This window comes from Vespa crabro, chromosome 5, assembly GCF_910589235.1.
Source record: "Vespa crabro chromosome 5, iyVesCrab1.2, whole genome shotgun sequence".
NCBI lineage: Eukaryota > Metazoa > Arthropoda > Insecta > Hymenoptera > Vespidae > Vespa > Vespa crabro.
In genome coordinates, this window is record NC_060959.1 from 11,288,586 (window position 1) to 11,308,870 (window position 20,285).

General features: G+C 35.5%; 3 protein-coding genes and 1 long non-coding RNA gene across 7 annotated transcripts in view; 2 read left to right on the forward strand and 2 right to left on the reverse strand.

Moving 5' to 3' along the window:
* The window catches only part of LOC124424493 (DNA polymerase delta subunit 2-like), a 79,690-nt gene extending 67,899 nt beyond the window's left edge, over nt 1-11,791 (forward strand). For 2 of the 4 annotated variants that reach the window (XM_046963637.1, XM_046963636.1), the window contains exons 3-10: nt 5,172-5,389; nt 6,208-6,333; nt 9,763-10,123; nt 10,200-10,501; nt 10,582-10,795; nt 10,875-11,109; nt 11,190-11,482; nt 11,556-11,791. In XM_046963637.1, the coding sequence (XP_046819593.1) occupies nt 9,907-10,123; nt 10,200-10,501; nt 10,582-10,795; nt 10,875-11,109; nt 11,190-11,482; nt 11,556-11,674 (1,380 nt within the window). In that variant the 5' untranslated portion in view covers nt 5,172-5,389; nt 6,208-6,333; nt 9,763-9,906 and the 3' untranslated portion in view covers nt 11,675-11,791. Of the gene's footprint in view, nt 1-5,171; nt 5,390-6,207; nt 6,334-9,762; nt 10,124-10,199; nt 10,502-10,581; nt 10,796-10,874; nt 11,110-11,189; nt 11,483-11,555 lie in introns of those variants that run through there. The other 2 variants (XM_046963638.1, XM_046963639.1) reach the window with 2 other exon arrangements.
* LOC124424497 (probable ribosome biogenesis protein RLP24) lies at nt 8,661-9,528 on the reverse strand. The gene is made up of 2 exons (XM_046963645.1): nt 9,373-9,528; nt 8,661-9,216 (listed from the first exon to the last, which is right to left on the reverse strand). Exons 1-2 carry the CDS (start codon nt 9,451-9,453, stop codon nt 8,779-8,781), a joined length of 519 nt encoding a protein of 172 aa, XP_046819601.1. The 5' UTR covers nt 9,454-9,528; the 3' UTR covers nt 8,661-8,778.
* A 412-nt stretch (nt 11,792-12,203) lies between the features above and the next one.
* On the reverse strand, nt 12,204-13,886 carry LOC124424500. The gene is made up of 3 exons (XR_006942324.1): nt 13,764-13,886; nt 12,628-12,911; nt 12,204-12,345 (listed from the first exon to the last, which is right to left on the reverse strand). It is a non-coding gene; the product is annotated as an uncharacterized LOC124424500 (long non-coding RNA).
* On the forward strand, nt 12,236-19,152 carry LOC124424492 (neither inactivation nor afterpotential protein G). Its single transcript, XM_046963635.1, has 8 exons — nt 12,236-12,365; nt 12,698-12,900; nt 13,020-13,382; nt 13,444-13,614; nt 13,756-13,909; nt 14,024-14,329; nt 14,415-14,637; nt 14,760-19,152. The coding sequence occupies exons 1-8, from the start codon at nt 12,245-12,247 to the stop codon at nt 14,893-14,895; spliced, it is 1,677 nt and encodes a 558-aa protein (XP_046819591.1). The 5' UTR covers nt 12,236-12,244; the 3' UTR covers nt 14,896-19,152.
* Nucleotides 19,153-20,285: the final 1,133 nt, after the last annotated feature.

Here is a 20,285-nt window from a genome sequence, read left to right on the forward strand (position 1 = left end):
ATAGAAAATTTTTCACGGTCGAATTAAACTGGACAATCGGTTTGTCTACATTTTTCTTTCGTACGTTCGTCTTACAATAACTAGATTGCAAGATTCTCTGGATTCTCGTTTTCCCTTTCGTTGTGAGAAAAAAAATTTGTGAGAGAGAGAGAGAGAGAGAGAGAGAGAGAGAAAGAGAGGAGAACAAAAAAAAAGGAGAAAAAAGGAGAAAAAAGGAAAAAAGAAGAAAAAACAAGTGAAAGAAAGACAGGCTAATTCGTGAAACGGTGTCGGAGGCATCATAGAAAGAGGCTCGAAGGAGAGTCACGCCCTCCTCGTTACCCGTCTACCTCTCTCCACCACCCCGCTTTTTCCTTTTGGCGATAATATCTCGGCAAATACCGAGCCATGGAACCCTTTAGTCGCGGTCCAAGCTGCCGCCTGTGCGCGTAATGCCCTAAAATTAAACAAGCCACGGCGCCGAGGGCGACGACGGCCATCCAAGTACTCTCTCTCTCTCTCTCTCTCTCTCTCTCTCTCTCTCTCTCTCTCTCTCTCTCTCTCTCTCTCTCTCTCTCTCTCTTCTCTCTTTTCCACTCTTTTCTTTACCTCCACCAAAGAAGGAGAGTCCAGCTCTCGTCTTTACCTCGTCGTACCATCGTTCCTTCTTCTCTCTTATCATTACGTCAAATTTGTTAATCTTTTCAACATTCAGTATTACCCATTTAAAATCTATTCTAAGAATTTCGATTCAATCGGGATTTCTATTCGAGAGAATAAAGAAAAGCATCGTTCTAGTTTGCACACCTGGCAGGTCATACGACTCATTATCTCACATATTCAACGGAGAACAATGATCAACCGTTACGTTGTAACAAAAGAAAATGCAAGAAATTCCAAAGAAATCCTATCGTCAAAAGCTTTACGAGATTGGCATTCTTTTCTTTGACTATTTGAAGCATCACTTTTGAGTATCTCACTATGTGTTTACTTAAACGCGTAGGACGAATTATCTATTTCAATAAATATCTGTTATGCGTGGAGAATGAAATCTAAGGAAAGTGATAAAATAAATAGCAAACATTGAATTGCATTTTACATGGATTAGAAATATTATTGAGATGTCGATAAATTTACAATTCGTTTCAACGTTGAAAAGATATAATATTTTCATTAAACGGCGAGTTAGACGAGATCATATTAAAGGATCAAACATATCACGAGGACTATCGTTTGCACGACTAAAAGATTCACACCCTAACCTTTGAGATAAAATCTCCGACGTATTGTCACTCTTGTCCTGATACCTGATACGAATAGGGTTCTTCTTCGTGAAGATCCCGTGGGATCCGTACACTCGAAATCCGTTCCTCGATTTTACCTTGCCAACTCATTCTTCTTAAGGGACACTTAAGAAGACCAGGTCAAATTATTCTAATTTCGTAATTTTTATATTTTCTAGGTATCAACCATAAAACTGGAGTCTAACTCGAAAAATCTATCAATTAAATGATATAAAGATGTCAAGTCTTTACCTCGAAAGATTCCAATTTTCTTGATGATTTTGTCGAACGATCGTACGTCATACCTTTTACTTTATCTCGGTACGTTAATAGTCACTGCTTAACTGCCCATTAACTTTATTTCGCGTAACTCCAACCAAATGAGTAGGCCGACGTAAGAAACCGAAGGATTTTATGTCCGCGGAACTGATCCTATACACGTTTATAATATACCTGTGTTCGTGTGTCGTGTATATAAAGCCTTCGAGACACCAGGTACGCGTCATGGAGTTAACGGCTTACCGGAACAAACCAGAAGCGATAAATCAGAATCATTAGGGAATTGGCCGCGCCTTTCACGATTCCTAGTCGCTTCTTGCATCCGTCGCGAGATTTACGTCTACCATAAAAATCTATATCGCATCTTGTAACCCTCTCTCTCTCTCTCTCTCTCTCACACACACATATGTTGCTACTACACCTTCTTTCTTCATCTTCGTTCACTCGTCTACTCTAACTCTGTCATTTTCTATCTCTTTTTTCGGTTAGCGGTCACTCTTTTTTTATGCCCTATCAAATGTGAAATTACAAACTGGTAATCGGAAAGGAACGTCTTCTTCTATTTCTTTCGGCAAGTTCTCGCCTTTAATGTCGTTCCTACTTTCTTTTCTGCGATTTGACAAAAGAACAGGAAAAGAACGACGAATGTTAAATTATTCTCCATTATAACTAGATAAAAAAGGAATTATTTATTAAATGACAATTATTTTCTTTGAAAAAGGACTTGTCCTCGATCAAATTATTAAAAATCGTCTCAGGAAATATACGGAAGAACGTGCTTATTGAAATAAGTTTGAAAAATCCTTCAACGAGATATCGTTCAAAGCATTAGACATCGAAACGCGACGCGAGAAGATTTCGCTCGGTGGACGTCTCGACGAAGCTCCATAAAAGTTGTGAAACAAGAAGGAGTAGTAATTTCCATACAACGCGTCTGGCATATAACGTTTCACCTTGTAAGAAGGCGAAGCGTACTCTGCGATGAATTGAAATCGAGAGAACCGAGAAAGAAAGAGAAAACCACCCTTTATCGTATATAATGTAAACGCATATACACAATAACACAATAGTATAAGTAAAATATACGTATATTTAATTTTATATCTATTCGCACAAAGAATATGAACGTATCGATCGACACTTCTGAAGTTCGTATAAAATCCAATGACTTCGGAACAAAGAAGGATTTTTAAAGATAAAAGAAACGAAAAAGTGTTGAAAGAAATTCAATTTTATTCCCACGTAGTACGTTTATCGACGTCGATCATGAGAATTCTCATCGGTTACTACTACGTATCGAGAATTCTCCCTCACGATTTTCCTTATTTTTTCTTTTTTCTTTTTTTTTTGGGTTCTCTTTTTTTTCTTTGTCTTTCCTCATTTCTTTTTTTTCTTTTTTTCGATGACCGCTACCGTGACGCCACCTTTTCGTAAGGTCCACCGTTCTCACGAAGAAAGTAACCACGCGATGCTCGAAGAAGAAAGTACTATGGTATGGTTCCGTTCGATTCCATTCCCACTTCGTATTTACTTTCTAGGCACGAACATAAATTAGTAGTACGTGCCACGCGTGTAACGAATACTCGGATACCGATTGAAAAGATTAGGAAGACAGACAGACAGACGAAGGGAGAAAAGAGATGATGAAAAAAAAGAGAGGAGAGAGAGAGAAAGATTATGACGATAGGATGAAACGTAATCTACGATTTTCTTCGCTCCTTCTCGATATACATACTCTAATACAGGCCGGAATATTTATTTTATTTAAGATAAATTCTAAATTAGATTAAAGAACAAGCGTATAGCTTTTGATACTTATGTATTATTTCTGTATCAAAATATTATAGTATTCGCTATAATAAAACATTAAATATTGTTCTCGCGTTGTATATTAAAGAAAAAAATTGAATGAATCCATTGTACTCGTCTTTTATATATATATATATATATATATATAAAGTTCATGGATTTCCATTAAAATGCATCACCCTGTATATCGTTTGTAGCCCGATCGAAGAGGGTGCGCCATCGAAAACATCCAAGGAGGGAAAATCTTTTCCGTCCCTTTTCTAAGGCACCATAGCCACGTCGGGAATGCTTGACATTTGACGCGCTACCGTGCGCGGATGTAATAGTGATCGTTCTCCTGTTTCTTTCGTTGATAAATAAGTTTCCTTTCGATACGTTATTCGTCGCGCACAAACGCGCGTCCTCGCCAGTTCTCCTGATTTACGATCCAAGAGATCGAGCAAACTCACCCGTCTTGTTTCTTTTCAAACTGTCGGTCTCTCGATCGTTGCCACGATCGTTTTTCAATCTTCTTAGCGTGACTGGCAAACTTACCTCCTCTATGAATTCAACTATTTGATTTATATACATTTTCGAGAATACAAACAAATAAAATTATTGAAGACGTTTATTTGAAACTTTTAATTGTTCTGTAGTTTTGAAAACTCGATCGACCTCGAAAAAGCAAAGGAAAAAAAAAAAAGAAAGAAAGAAAAAACAAGAAAAGGAAAAGTAAAAGAAAGAAAAAAGAAAAGTCAAATCGAGAAATCTTGTTAACCGTTAGCAAGCAGAGTACTTTAGTCGTAGAAACCGTACTTGTAGTTTAAGAATCCTCTAACGATGTCAGTATGAGAGGCCACTCAATCACGTTAAAATCAAAATGAACCAACGTGGTAAACATTATTTAATACGAAGAATTTATTTAAATAAGATATATACTGGCTGGATTGTTATTAGAAAGAAATATTTTGATTATCGAATCGTTTGTGGTATATAAAAAAATTGCATTTGCCTGATCATACCCTTGTAACATCGATATCTTTCGATTGCATGTACCCTTTTAAATTGATGGAAAAAAATTTTTTCGAGCAGAAAGTGAAAGAAGATAAATGGTAAGAGAAGATTTTGGTGCGCAAACAAGCGAATCAGTCTGATCGATACGATCTTTGTGATCGGACACCGCAAACGATCAGCATAATCCTGTAACATGTAGCTACTTCGTAGAAATTCGATCGGTCGATCTTCGAAGATTCTATCTAATCCGTTTAAACGGTCTCGCTTAGCTTTCAAACGATGCATTAAGCCGATGCACCGGAGCGTTTCAATGTCGTGAGATGTATACGTGTGTGTTTATATATACATATATATACACATAATATACAATGATTGACACACAAACGATTATAGATATAGGCTAGATAGAATTTTCCTAAACTAAAGACCATATTAAAAGAGTACGTGTATCTCTGAAGCGTGAAAGAATTCGGAATCGATTGTTCACGCTTCTTTCCAATGCGAATGTTATAGAGACCTATATTTTACTATGTTTAAAATCAATTAATAAAGTATTTTATTCGAGAAGCAATAAAAATTTTAAATGATGAAAACAATTAGAAAAGGTACAGATTTTAAGCGGGGAGAAAATAAAATTGAATTAAATAAAGTTAAATATATTATAAAAAATTAGGAAAAATGATAGACGATTTTAAAATGATATCTAAACGAACGAAACGTGCGGCCGAGTATATTCTGATTTATATATTTCTAGACTAGAAGGTATAAAAGCAGAAGCGTCATGTTATCGACGGCTCGAGTCGACTCATTTATTTTGTTTAATTTGAGATCTCGACGACGGGACGTCATCGTAGATCGGAGATCACTCGGACCGATCATTGTCGGTGATCACGGCGCCTCGATCGGTAGGCGTTCACCGATAACGAGAGACCTACGCTACGCAAGAAAGAAAGAAAGGGAGGAAGATTTCAAAACGCAGCCGCATACGTAATGGTCCCCGGTAGAAAAAAAGATTTCCGGAGATGGAGTCTCTCAGCCGGAGACAGGTGAATGTTTGACATTCCTCTCGTGGCCTCCGCTTTCGACGCCCTAGCCGCACCCGATCATCGCCTTCTGTTTTCTCGATACCCCTCCTCGATCCCTTCTCGATCCCTCCTTCGATCGACGCGCGACAACGTTTCCTTCGTCCGAGAGAACGCAAAACTCGTTTCAACTTTTTCCCACGTAGAATGTTTATCTTCGGTTTCGTTGCACTTGAAATTTCGATCACTTTTCAATTTTCTACTCATAGAAATTTTGGAATATATTTTAATCTTATTTTAACCACGCTTCAAAAGAATTTTTCGTTATATCGTTCATAATTAACAGATATTGTGATTATGTCAAAAAGCACATGATTATTGTATATCGCCGCATAAAGAATCTATATCTTTAAAACGTCAAGAGCTAGTTCAAAATATAATTAGTAAATGGGTATCCTATCGGTGACTGTCCGTCTATTCCTCGTGATAAAAATTTGGACATCGAAATTTAATTAAACGTCCTTTTAACGATAGATATTCTTCAATTCTTCCCACTAAAATAAATCTACATATAGGGCTCGTGTAGAAAGTTGAAGCGTGATTATGTCGAGTAAAGCTCTACGTTACCTTTGACAAATAAATCCAAGAAGATTAATGATTTCGAATGACTTTGAACATTTTTTTTTGATGGTTAAAGAAATGCCGAGCGATTAAAAAAGAAATTATTTTAATTCCAACGGATTAAGATATGTCTGAGGGACAAAAAAAAAATAATAAAAGAAAAATATTGTTAGGAATAAGACGATGACTCTTAATCATTTTTGTTGGTATATAAACGGAAGCCACCAACATCATCATCACTGCCACCGCCGCCGCCGCCGCCACCACCACCACCACCACTACCACCACCACCACCACCTATGAGAAAGGGTATTCGAGACGAAGACAATTTATTCTGAATTTGCCGGGTAAGATCCGAGGACCCTTTTTGAAGCACGTGCATTCTCGGTCGAATACTGCCTGGACCATTGCTCGTTCGCGGTAAAATAATATTGTCCGACTAAATTCTTCTTCCACCTCCGCTTCGCCTTCCATCGTGGTACGCAACGTGAAACAAGACAAACTATTTCGAGATCTTTGCTTTTAAGTTTCTTTTATTTATTTATGCGAGCAGGACGATCGAATGACGTTAACTGTTATTATAGCGACATTTTCCTCCTGTCTATTCTCCCTTTGTCACCTTTCGAAGAATTACAAACGAGAAAACTACCCATTCTATTATTGACATCTTCAAATCGTAAAACTCCATTTACTCGGCACGATTTTTCTTCAAATTCAATTATCGAAACGTTAGATAAATCATTGTCGATCCTCCATGATAAAATGAAAGACGTCCCACCCTGGATTAGAAGAATTTTAGCTAATTCCACGTTTTACGATTTCAATCTGAAGCCATTCGGTGCTGTGAAAAATAAAAAGTAAGGATAAATCCAGGACGTGTGGGTGCTGTTAAAGGGATTCACGTAAGGCCAGGAACACGAATGCGTGTCTTGCATGAATCAAAAGTGTCTCGATTCATTGTATCGCGGCTTCAGGATGATCAGTTGCAGTAGGAAGCCATTGTGTTGAGGAGGAAGCCTTTACAAAAACGTTCCATCGACCTTCTTCCGTAGCATCGCAAAGGGACTTAACGCCATTGTAAGACCACCCCGAAAATAAGAAAGAAAGAAAAAAAAAAAAGTAGAAGAAGAAGAAGAAAAAAAAAGAAGATTCGTACGTGTCCGTCGCTACTTCAGCGTAAGAACAGCAACTAGCTCGCTTTTGTCGTAAAACGCAACTCTCGCAATTACGATTCGTAACACGTCTGCGTCTCCCTCGTGTTGCCTCAGCAAACATCGCTAAAACTTTGCGTGTGGTCGAAAACACGAATCCTCTCGTACAAGCGCACCAGACTGAAGGATCCTCGAAATGAGTAACGGGGATTCCTCGAGACTTCCCCTCTTTAATTACGTTGCGAATCTCTCTTAGAGGCCATCTTCTCGAGTATCTTAATTTAAAATACTTTCACGAATCCGATGCTTTGCTCCTATTTTCATACTTGGCATTCTGTTAAAAGACCAAGAACTCCGGATGACTCGTCAATTGCAATTTATTTAGAATATCTTATAAGAGAAGCGAGGCGATCTAAAACGATGTATCTAAAATATACGTAACTATTTCTTTTATTTTCTTTTTTTTTTTTTTTTTTTCTTTTCGAAAAAGATTTATTTTACGGATAACAGCTCGAGAGAAACGCAATTCGAAAGCATTTTCAAGTCCCATTAGCAGGAAAATTTGGACATGTGAGACAAGCTGAAGTACGAGCAAACAAGGACGTCGGCAAAAATCAAAGGCTGCTGACTCTTCGTCCCGATATTGGCCCATCGTTTCGTTCGACGGACTAGATGAGATCTGCAAGCTCACGCCCTTGAAAATCCTTTCGAATTGTTGCCCGGCGATCCTTCCTTCCTCTTTTTCTGCTATTGGTCTCTTTCAGCTTTGCCGTACCGTGTTGTTGTTGTAACACATTTCGTACCGCAAGCAAACAGAGTTCCTCGTTTTGTCTGATAATTGCTGGAAACACCAGACGAGTGTTTGCAGTGTCATCGAGGTTCGGTCACACCTCGCAGTGCGACCACTTCCCAAAGCTTCTCTTCTTCACCTTACCGCTGCTAATGTGTATCTTACGTTCTTATAAAAGTGACTTTGTTCAAAAGCTCTCTTCGATTACGCTTTAAACGCTTTACAAGTAGTTCTACAACTGGTTCTCTCGGTAAGATTACATTTTAATGAAAGAATTGTTCGCACTATAAATCGTTTCATAACTTAATTCCAAGGCTGATAATTATACTAAGATTCCATTTGATAAGATTATATGTGCGGAATGCATTCTCTGTATCTCTAATGTTCCAAGATCGTCTGAATCACCAGAGAATCATGTAGATTATAATGGAAGATATTATTGAAAATAGTTTCAAGCATAATAATTACAAGATTAAGTGTACTGTCTCTAATCCAGTTTTGTTCGTTTAATTAAATTGCTTTGCATGTATCGCATTAGTGCTTCCATCTATGTCTGAATGTAAATGTATAAGTATCTAGGAAAGCCGCCGAGTGGTATAAAGAAGTAATAAAATATGAATTCACGATTACTTAAATAAGTATGATTACGGATAAAGAGAATTCTTACTTAACAAAAAGAAAAAAAAAAAGAAAAAAATAATGTATCAATAGATATATCGTTAAAAACACTTAATTCTAATTTATCCTTCAGTTTATGTACAAGTCTTACAGTTAAGTCACCAATTAAATATTAATTGTTGCAGTCCAATACAAAGTTCCTTGAATAGGATATTTCATTAATTAAAAATTAATTAATTTTCTTCCAATTGTTCAGGCTCCATTTCGTCGTTAGACTCATGCATTTCTTCGTCCTCTTCCGCCGTCTCTTCCAATTTCTTTCTTTCCTTAAGTCCAGCCGCTGGTGATCTTATCAAAGACAAATCACGCTGTACTTCCTTAATATCCCTTTCTTGTTCCAGCGTACGACCCTTACGCAAACGCTGCAAAATATGTAGATTCTGTCTCCTCTGCCTAATATTTTCAACTTTCTTGATAGCTTCCACAGTCTTTGTCCATAATTCTCTGTTGTATTTCACTGGGACATTTCTCCTCTTCTCAAATTCAAATGATGGATCTATTGCCAATTCTTTGCCGACAGTCTTTCTATAAGCTTTAGTCCATTTAACCTTCCTTGGATTCTTTTTCTTTTTGAATGCCGCATGACATTTCGATCGACAAAATCTAAAAATCTATTGTTTATAATAATTATAAAATTGTTAAAAAATCATTCACGACGATACCGAAATAGAAACACGTGACATAACCTTAAAAGTTTATCAAAGCACATCAATTCGATCGCTATTTATTACAAAGAAATAAAATGACAATTTTCTAATGTTACTTACTTTACAATCGTTTCTAACAAATTGAATTCCATGTCCCGGATAAATTCGAGACGAGCAAAAATAACACGTTTCAATACGCATTTTGCGCGGTGACGATAACCAAAGGCTTGCACATGGACGTGTAATTTATTTCGTCGCATAGCCACCTAGTGTTACATTGACGAACTAACTCTACACTTTTTCGGAAGATAAATTTGATGTAGTTTAACACGAGAGATAAGAATTTTCTTGTCTAAGAAAGGCATTTATATAGAAAAGGAAGTCTTTGATTAGACTATCTATATTAAATATATGCAAATATATATTTAAATATAATAGTATTTAATATTATATAGTATTTAATATTTTGAATTAAATTATATTTGTATCACTACGAATTTTAACTTACAGTTTCTTCCGGTTTACCTTTAAATATAATTATGGCCGATACAGAAATGGCGGGTAAGAAGAAAATTCACATAGGAGAAGGGCGAGCGCTAGTTGATAACGAATTATATTCGAAAAACCTATATCTTATTACGACTTTTACTGAAAATGGTTCATAAGACTTCGAACGATGATAAAAATGTAATTAAAAATGTGGAAAGTGAAAGTGTACATGTTATCGAAAGGAAATCTGTCATATACAAAGACTTATCTTCTACCTTGGTACAAGAGATAAGTGATTACTCGAAACAATTTGCACATATTTATGCTGCTAGACTTGCAGAACTTGGAGAAGTTTTGACATCAAAAGTACATGCAAAGTGGAGTAAGATAATGATATTTTAATTGATTTTAATGCTCGTCTATCTGGCAACTAATGTGTATTTTATTTTGTCCATTAGAAAATGTTCAAATCTTAAAATTAGCAGATTTAGAGGATTTCGAGGGAGAAACTTGTATTATAATTGGAACATTGTACAAACATCAGCAATGGAAACCATCAATTTTACAAGAACTTAGCGAAGAACATCAATTGTCATTACCACCTACAAGATCTGATTATTGTTCTGAAAAGGATCAAGTATTCTTAGAAGATGAAATGTTACGCATTAAATTAGTTGGTGAATTAGTTGACCTTAAGGATATTGTCACTGGTATAGTTTGTGCTGTATTAGGAAGCGAAGAGGAGGATGGTACATTTCATGTAAGTTTAAACACATATAAAAGTAATATTATGTCATGTTATTATAAAAGAAATTTTCTCTCATATATTACATTATTTAGGTGAAAGATTGGTGTTTCCCAGGTTGCGTACCTAAAACTTTACCAAGTTCAGATTCAAATTCAAATGGAAAGATCGTTCTAATATCTGGATTAAATTTTATTAAAAATTCGGACGACATGGCGATAGAATTATTACGTGAATGGATCTGTGGAATGGCTGGCGATGTAAAAGCTCAGAAGGAGGAAGCTTCTGTCGTACGACTTATCATAGCAGGTAATCCAAACGACATGTAATACTTTATCTATTACATTTTGTAATTAAAAATTACATTATTAACGTGCTATTGTTACAGGCAATGCTATTAGCAATAATGATAAGAAACACACTCATAAACATATATTAGAGTTAAAAGTAGAAGAGAGTATGCATGCAAAGGAAACTATCAGTGCAACGCAAAAATTAGATGATTTTCTTTCTGATATTGCAAAATGTTGCTGCGTAACGTTAATACCAGGCCAATACGATCCTACTAATATGATGTTGCCACAAAGACCGCTTCATCCTTGTTTATTACCTAAATCATCCAGGTATCATTTAAAGAGCATGACAAATTATAAATGAAAATTATGTGTGACTTTTGAAACTTGATCAAATCTATCCTCTTTAGACTTGGAAGTTTTCAAGGTGGTTCTAATCCTTGGATCAGTCAAATTGATGAACGTATGATAATGGGATCAAGTGGTCAGCCCTTTGAAGATTTTATGAAAGCTACTGGTTCTAAAGATATTTCACCAATAGAATGGTTAGAAAAATCTATTATTTGGAGACATATGTGCCCAACTGCACCGGATACATTACCAGCCTATCCATTTTATAAGAAAGATTTATTTATAATGAAGCATCGTCCTGACATATATTTCACAGGGAATGCCGATAAATACGAAACAAAACTGTGGAAAGGTATTTATTATTTTTGCACTAAAATTTTTATTAAAAACTAAATGCTAAGACTAATTTATACTTTCACTTACAGATGAAAAAAATCAAGCGATCAGGCTAGTCTCTATTCCACAATTCTCGACATCTCATGCTGCTGTTTTAATAGATCTGAAAAGTCTTGATACAGAACTGATTCATTTCGGAATAGAATGAATAAGATTTTTTTATACATTTCTCTTTTTGTTTAACACATATTATTTACAATTTGTGACAAAAATTATATGTACAATTATTCATAAATTTATATATTTTTAAAGGATTTTAACAGTAAAAAACATTGAAAAAAAATTCTCCGAGGTGATTGAAATTCTGTCCGTAGATAAGGTCGGTAAATCTCGTTGACCATCCACTCCGTAGATATAGTCGATAATTGATTGACGTAATTCTTTCGTAGACACGTCGGTAATTCATAATTGGATTTGGAGATGTATGCATAAAATTTTAACATGTGCATAAATTTTGTTCTCCTTGTTATCTTACATTATAAACAAATGTTATCGTTATTCTTAATTCGATATATGTAATGTAACAATGCATCGTATGCTATACGATACGATAAATCAACAATCACGTATATCGATTACAAGACGCTAATTAAATATGTCAATTATAGCTCGTTTCTCTTCTACATAAACTCCACTCTGTTTGTAAGGTCTTACAGTCCGATAATATCGGTCGTTCGTTTCTAACGTGATATAGCTTATATTTTTTAACGTTAAAAATATGTGGAATTATATTTTGCTATCTTCCGTGGTACTGATGTCATCGTTATTTTATCATTATCAATTTAATAAACCAATCGGTATCATCGAAAATCCAAATAGCTATTATGATTATATAGTCGGTGAGTACGTGCAATTTTATTAATATATCTTGTTAATACGAATATATTTTTTGACTACTCCATTTTAATAGAAGTTAAAAAAAAAAAAAAAAAAAAAAAAAAAAGAAATGTTCTCACGAATTGACAATTCTCGTTCTGTCGAATAAACGAGTTCACATCAAAAGTCATATCAGATGGTAGAATGAGACGCATTTTGCCATACGACGATTGTTGACAATGCTACGTAGAAATGATGTTGTAAAAAAAAAGAAATGAATCTCACCGTAGCTCAATATCGTTGATCAAACTTCTATCGTCCTCGTTTATCAGTTAAATTTTTTGCTTTTGCAAAGTTGGCGCTGGTACGACTGGTTGCGTGATAGCATCGCGTCTATCGGATCTATCAAATACCACGGTGTTGCTCGTGGAAGCGGGTGGTTATTTCAATTGGATGTCGGCGATGCCGTTGATGGCCCCGTTGATGCAAGGGACCAGTTTAGATTGGGCTTATAAAACGGAGACACAGAAGTTCTCATCGCTTGGACTTTGGAGCCACGTAACGAGTCTCTAATGAAATTTATATAAATTTTATAGAAAACGATTTGTTCTGATTGATTTGATATTAAATTTAGATATATCGAGCTCGTAATATTTTATGATATAATTAATATTTAGCAACAATCGTGGCCAAGAGGTAAAGGATTAGGTGGCACTGGTCAAATTAATTATCTCGTTCACTCTTTCGGGAGGTCCGAGGATTATGAAACGTGGCCTAAGGGATGGTCCTATGGTGATTTGATACCGTATTTTAAAAAGGTCACGGAAACCATGAGCGTGACTACCTTTTCATCGAATGATCCATTAATTGCGGCCTTTATGGAGGCCAAACTTTCAATCGGATCTAACGACGCTACCTTTCAAAAGGGCAGTTATACCGTCAAACGTGGAAATCGATGGAGTACCTATCACGCGTATTTACAAAATTCAATAAAAAATCGCGACAATCTTCACGTTCTGATGAACACTCTGGTTACAAAGGTAAATCCAATGGAATAATTCGCAAAAATATTTCGTTGTAAATTCTTTTCTTCTTTTTCAGATATTATTCAATGAAACCAAAACGATCGGTGTAGACGTTCTTTATAAGAATGCTTCGCGTGGAAAAATAAACGCGAGAAGAGAAGTTATTCTTTGTGCCGGTACCGTCAATACCGTCCAATTACTTTTGCTTTCTGGTATAGGACCGAGAAAAGATCTCAACGAGTATCAGGTATTATTTCAATCGTTAATATGTATGAAATTTCTAACGCGAATAAATCATGAGATCGAATCGCGCGTTATTTTCTTTATATAATATATAGCCAATAAAATAGATCGACATAGCTTCCATATAAATGATTAATTTTTATAGATACGAACGGTGAGCGATCTCCCAGAAGTCGGAAAGAATCTTTTCGATCATATGAATGTTCCAGTATATGTAAATCTCAAAGCATCGGTTAGTCTGACTTTAAGAAAGATGCAATCGATTCAAGAAGTAGCCAAATACCTTCTCTTCGGAACAGGTAATTAAAATATACTTTTAATCCAGATCTTTCTTTTTCTTTTCTTTTTCTTCTTTTTTTGACTCGCTAACGGAATAATCCTTTTGTATTTTGTTTTATTTTTTACAAAATAAGGATCTCTTTCGTCGAATCGTGTTTTGGCTACCGCACGCGTAAACAATAGCGGTATTATTCTCTTCGGCGTGGCTTCCACCGATGAGAAATTGTTGAAGGACATTGCTAATTATCAAACCGAGACTTTCAGATCGCTCTTTCCTGCTTACAACGACACTGGCCACGAAGGTTTTCTCTATCTCGCTACTTGCCTTCAACCAAAAAGTCGTGGAAACATCACCTTAAAATCACGAAGTATTTTCGATCAACCAAAAATCGATCCGGCTTATCTTCAAAACGACGACGACGTTCATTGCACTCACAAGGGTACGCAATGAATCAACTCTAGGAAAAAGATAAACGAATTTTACGTTATAACGATGTATTATAAAATACGAGACGATGTTCGCAGCGATAAATTTGGCATTGGAGACTTTAAATTCGCGAAAATTTCGTGAGTACGGAGCTCACGTTCATTTACCCGATTTCGAGGAATGCCGACACTTCAGACAAGATTACAGAGATCGGGATTATTCCGAATGCGTTATGAGAATCGGTGGAATTACCAGTCATCATCCCTGTGGTAGTTGTAGAATGGGCACCGACGATAACGCGGTGATCGATGATAAATTAAGGTGAAGCGAAAAACATGTTCATGCCTGAAAAGAATAATGCAAAAAGAAAAAGATATTGCTACATGCTACAAAGGATATTTTTTCATTTCTTTTTTTTTTTTTCTGTTCTTTTCTTTTCTCAGAGTAAGAGGAGTAATCGGTTTGCGAATAATGGACGCCAGTATATTGCCTTCGCCAATTTCCGGTACACCGAATTCCGTCTTGATAGCGATGGCGGAACGTGCCTTTGACGTAATCACTGAAAGAACAAGTAATTAAAAAATTGTTTCGATCGTTCATCGAAAATCTTCAAAGGTGCTCTCTGTTTAAAAAGGATCTTCTCGAGGAGCTAGAAAACAAGGAATAACATGGGATCAATCGAAAATAGGCTCACTCTCTTGACTTTCATGTTTTTTGTAATTTATAATTAATGGTAAAGTTTTTTTTTCTTGTTTTACAGTAATCGAACAGTTATTAATAGTCTAATTAAATTTCGATTAATTTTATACAAACAAAAAGGATTGATGAGTTACACTCAACGACGAAACACGAACCTCTGCCACCTTTCTGCTCTCTCTCTCTCTCTCTCTCTCTCTCTCTCTCTCTCTCTCTCACTCTTTCTTTCGGGGATGCGGGTGGGGTGGCTCGGGGGTAAAAGAAGGAAAAGAAAACGATCGTGATTACTGAACGTTTCTTCGCGTTTGAAGGAAGAAAGCTTCCTTTTATCTTTCACCCTAGTGTTCTCTTTCGCAAGGTATTTGACAATGGCAGAGCTTCGACGTACATTTTTTTATCTTTGTTTCTCTCTTTCTCTCTCTCTCTCTCTCTCTTTCTCTCTATCTATCTATCTTTCTCTCGCTCATTCATACTAATTCTTTCTGAAACGCTCGAACTTTACCACGTCAACTCAAATTTCACCTTACTTCTTTCTCTGCATAATAAAACGCAATTCCATTCTGTTAAATTAACTCTCTCTCTCTCTCTCTCTCTCACTTTGTTTCACTTTCTCTTTTTTACACTTACATACAACATTACAACAAATCCAGAAATTACACCCGCTCTGTCTCTCGTATAAATAAAATATCTGTAATAATATAACGCGAAGCTCGTTGCTCTGACATTTTCGAAGAACTCAATCGAGACTTTCGTACGATTCTTTGTCTCCGAGCCCCCCTTTTTCTCAACCCCTATACGAAGATGTTCGCGTGTACGGAAATCCTTTGAAAGAATTATCAGGCGGTCACGATCGTAGCTTTTTCGCCAATGAAAACGTGACGTCGATATATCCCTTTTATCCTTCCCTTTTCGAAGTACCCCGATCCACCCCACAACCCAAATCCCACGTGATCTCTCATTTTTAATAATCGTAACGTAAACTTAATCTTTCAACTTAAAAACAAAATTGGTAACCACGTATCCCCGGACAAAACACACCCGACGCTTCTCCTTCGACTCTCTTTCGAAGAAAAAGAAAAGAGAAAGAGAGAGAAAGAGACTATCATATCGTTTTATCGATCTATGAGTACGTATGTCTCTCTCTGTCTCTTTCTCTCTCTTCCTTTCTCTCTCTCTCTCTCTCTCTCTCTCTCTCTCTCTCTCTCTCTCTTTTTCTCCTACTCTTTTTCTTTCTCCCTCACTTTTTCTCTTTCGCGTTCTATACACGCGAAGTAGGAAGGAAATCAAAAACGGAAGAAGAAAGATAAAAGAAGAAGAAGAAGAAGAAGAAGAAGAAGAGAAAAAATTAGAAATAATAACGCACCGAGATATTCCGGTCATTTTACGTCCGGAAGAAAATTACATTGAAATTGAAATAATCGACATATAATTCTCCTCGATATTGATTATTCGAAGAACATCGATTTGATTAAAGCGATATCCTATGCGGAATAGACTCGCCTTTTTTTTCTATATCTTCTCCCATTTTAACTTTTATTCTTATCGTCGTCTCGAAACGATCTTTTCGAATGTTTCATGAAAATCGACTATACGTAGTTATCCATTTCTTTTTTCATTTAAAATTTCATAAGAACGAAAAGTCGCTTCGAAACGACCAAGTATGTTTGACGTATGTGTGTCTCTTTGTATCGTGTGTGCCTGCATATATGTGAGTGCGAACGTGGAAAGAAAACTCTCTCAATCTCTCTCTCTCTCTCTCTCTCTCTCTCTCTCTCTCTCTCTCTCTCTCTCTCTCTCTCTCTCTCCCTCTCCCCGTTGTCGGCGGGAAATTTGAAATTCGCGCTCATTTCTTTAAATCGTAGTTTTATTTCCTCGTCGATCGGCTTCTTTTCGTTTATTTTTTTCTTGTCTTTTCTTTTTTTTCTTTTTTCATTTTTATTATTTTTTATTCTTTTTGTATCTTCTTTGATTCTTTGTTTCTGCTTATCTCATAATATATTAATCGAGGGGAGAGAATAATAATGTTATTATTATTATTATTATTATTATTATTTATTATTATTATTATTATCAATAAATGGTTCTAACGCTCGGTCGCAATTTGCGGGGCCGCGTTGCGCGTCACGATATCGGGGGCAATTTTTTTCCCATTTTCTTTTTTTTTTTTTTTTTTTCATACGTTCGTTCATTCACTCTCGCTATCACGCACACCCACACGCACACACACTCTCTCCCACTTTCATTCTATTTTTGTATGTTCTTATATTCTAACAAGTACGTCCTTATCGTTAGATATATATATTCTATATATCTATATATCTATATATATATATATATATATAATATATTTATATTGAAAAAATGAGTGTATTCTTCTTTTGTCCTTTCTTCATTTATATCAATAGGAAATAGTTAATCGATTAATTTGTAATTGCGTGTAACATAGACGCGTCCAGCGCATAGAAACATAAATAAATAAATATAAACGGATGTATTTACATATACTCGGGGAATTGCTGGTTGGGAAGGAAAGTGAAGGATGGAATTCGATGGTAGAGGTGAAGAGGAGAAAGAAGAGGAGGAGGAAGAGGAGAAAGGGTGACGGAGGGACAAAGTGAGATTTTGCGTGTGTATCGTGTGTGGGAGGATCCTGATAGTATAATTCTTTCCTATACATTTATTATGTATATATTCGCTATATACTACATTTACGTATATATTATATTTATGTTGTCCATGTGTGTGTGTGTGTGTGTGTGTGTTTGTGTGCGTGCGTGTTCGTTTGTCAGAGTACATGTCATGTGTGTTCTTACAATTAGAGACCATAGAAATAGTGTCTCCATGAGAAAAATGACAATAATACTCCTCTTTTATTTGCTCTTTTCCTATGATTATCAAAGAAAGAAAAGTTGTTCGAAAATTATGAATGGTTTATGAGTTTCGTTTCTTTTCATGTGTATGTAAGGTAAGTGTGTTTTCTTGTGTATTGCGATACATCCGCTTAACGCGGTGAGATTGAGGTAGAAGCGGTTTCGTATACTTATTTTATATGTCATTATTTAAATGCAGGTTTTATGTATATATGTACTATTTATATACCGATGGTCGCCACGTGATTCTCTTTGCAGGTACGAACGATGAATTGGCGTATAATCGCGCTTGTGCGTGTGTTAGTGTCTGTGTTTTGAGATGAGGGACAAATGGGGGGAAAAAAATAAAACACGCTCTCCACGATCTTTTGATTAAAAAAAAAAAAAAAAAAAAAAAACAAGAAAAAAAAAGATAAAAAGAAAAGAAAATTAAAGTAAAAAAAAAAAAAAAAGAAGGAATCGAACGAAAAACACGCTTTTTTGATGAACTCAAAATCGATAACATCTCGAAATCAAAAGAGCATTGTAAAATTTCGATAAAATGAAAATAAATGTGGTTCGTGCTAAAAAAGAAAACATAAAAAGAAAAATAAAAAAAAAAGTAAAGAAAAGGAAATGTTTCGTTTTTTAAGCAAAAATTTTAAAGAAAATAGAGATGCGTTTAGAACAAGCTTAAGGATTTGTGTAAATTTGAAGCAATTAAATCTAAAAGCGAGGATAAGGAGATTTTCGACGCGTCTAAAAGGAATTAGTGATTTTTTTTTATTCTTTTTTATTTTTTTTTTTCTTTTTTTTTTTTTTTCTTTTGGAAAATCGTGCAAAGCATCTCGGTTCGGCAGTGTAAAGAATGCCAGGATGAAAAAAGATTGTCATGAATTTTGAAAAGAGTCGAACGTACAACACACACGTTCGGGTCGAGATCGAGAGGAAATCGATCATCGAAAAATGAAATTGAGACGAAAAAAAAAACGATTCGAAGATCATTCCTCGCGTGCGTCGTTTGTTTCTTTTATCATTCAATCGATACTAAATTTTCGATCTTTTTCATCGTCATAAACTCTCTGGCGATAGTAAACGACGAAAAAAAAAAAAGAGACAAAGTTTCAAAGTTTATTCGGGCGACGACGTTTTTGTTTTTTATTTTTTGTTTCTTACGAATAAGACGAACAAGTAAGTAATTTAATGTGAATGAACGAACACCGACAGCATCCTCATTTTTCTCTTTCTCTCTCTTTTTTTCCTTTTTTTTTTTTTTTTTTTTGTTTTTAAGCCTACTATACGCTCGAACTATTGCATCGCTTGATTATTGATTTATGTTATTAAAACCTTATCGACTATTATACTTTGTAGTTTGTACTTGGTTTTCATATTCCTGAGTGAGGGACTCGTGATCGCGAAAAGAATCTACCTCGTCGTTCTACTTCTCGACGAAAGATATCGTCAAACAACGATCGTTTTTCCCTTTCGCGAATTGTCTGATTATTTATTGAAAAGCTTTCTTCTCTTTATCTTTTATTTATTTATTTTTTTTTACTTTGCGCTCTATCTCTTTTTTTTTTCTTTTTTTGTTATTTCATTATTCCTTATTCTCTTCGATTCTAGTAATTCTGATACTTCAGACGATGGCGCCAATTTTAAAAGCTTCTTTTTTTTTTTTTCTTTTCTCTTTTTCCTTTTCTTCAGCCGATAGTGAAAAAAGAAGAGAATACCAACGCGTTTCGATATCTCGGAAATATTTGTTCTATCGTAAAATACCGCGTAGGCTTTATTTTTTTTCTCTTCTTCTTTCTTTCTATTCTCTCTTATGTATAGAGATTTATAAGCTTTATATTCCGTGCACCCTGTATGTCGTGTGTGAGGTAGCATTTGTACTAGTGTGCGATGAAGTATTGTGATCCATTATCATATTTTTGTCGTCGGGGATGAACAGTAGGGATAGAAAAAAAAATGCGATGATCGACAAGACGAAAGATATACGATGATCTCTGGCAGTGGTATTCCCTTTCTGACAAACTTTTCCTATGAAATTGTATATACGTTTTCAAGTTGCATTTCCGTTTTTCTTTTTCTTTTGTCTTTCTTTCTTTTTATCTTTTTTTTTTTTTTCCTTTTTCATTTTCACTTTCATTTCTATTTTTCTTGTACATGTGTACGTGGAGATCATCGGAATTTTTCTTGAAGAGCAATCATCGCAAGATCCAGCCCTCCTTCCAACCTTCGAACAATTACATTATAAAATTGATCGTCGTCGTGTTCCATTACATTTACAGCGTGTACAGTTAAATCCTAAAAGAATTTCACAATCTGCGTGTCTATCGATTAATATGTTCGTTTGTTGTGGTTTCTTTTTCTCTTCTTTTTTTTTTACCTTTGTCAATTGTCAATTGTATCCCTTAAACGTTA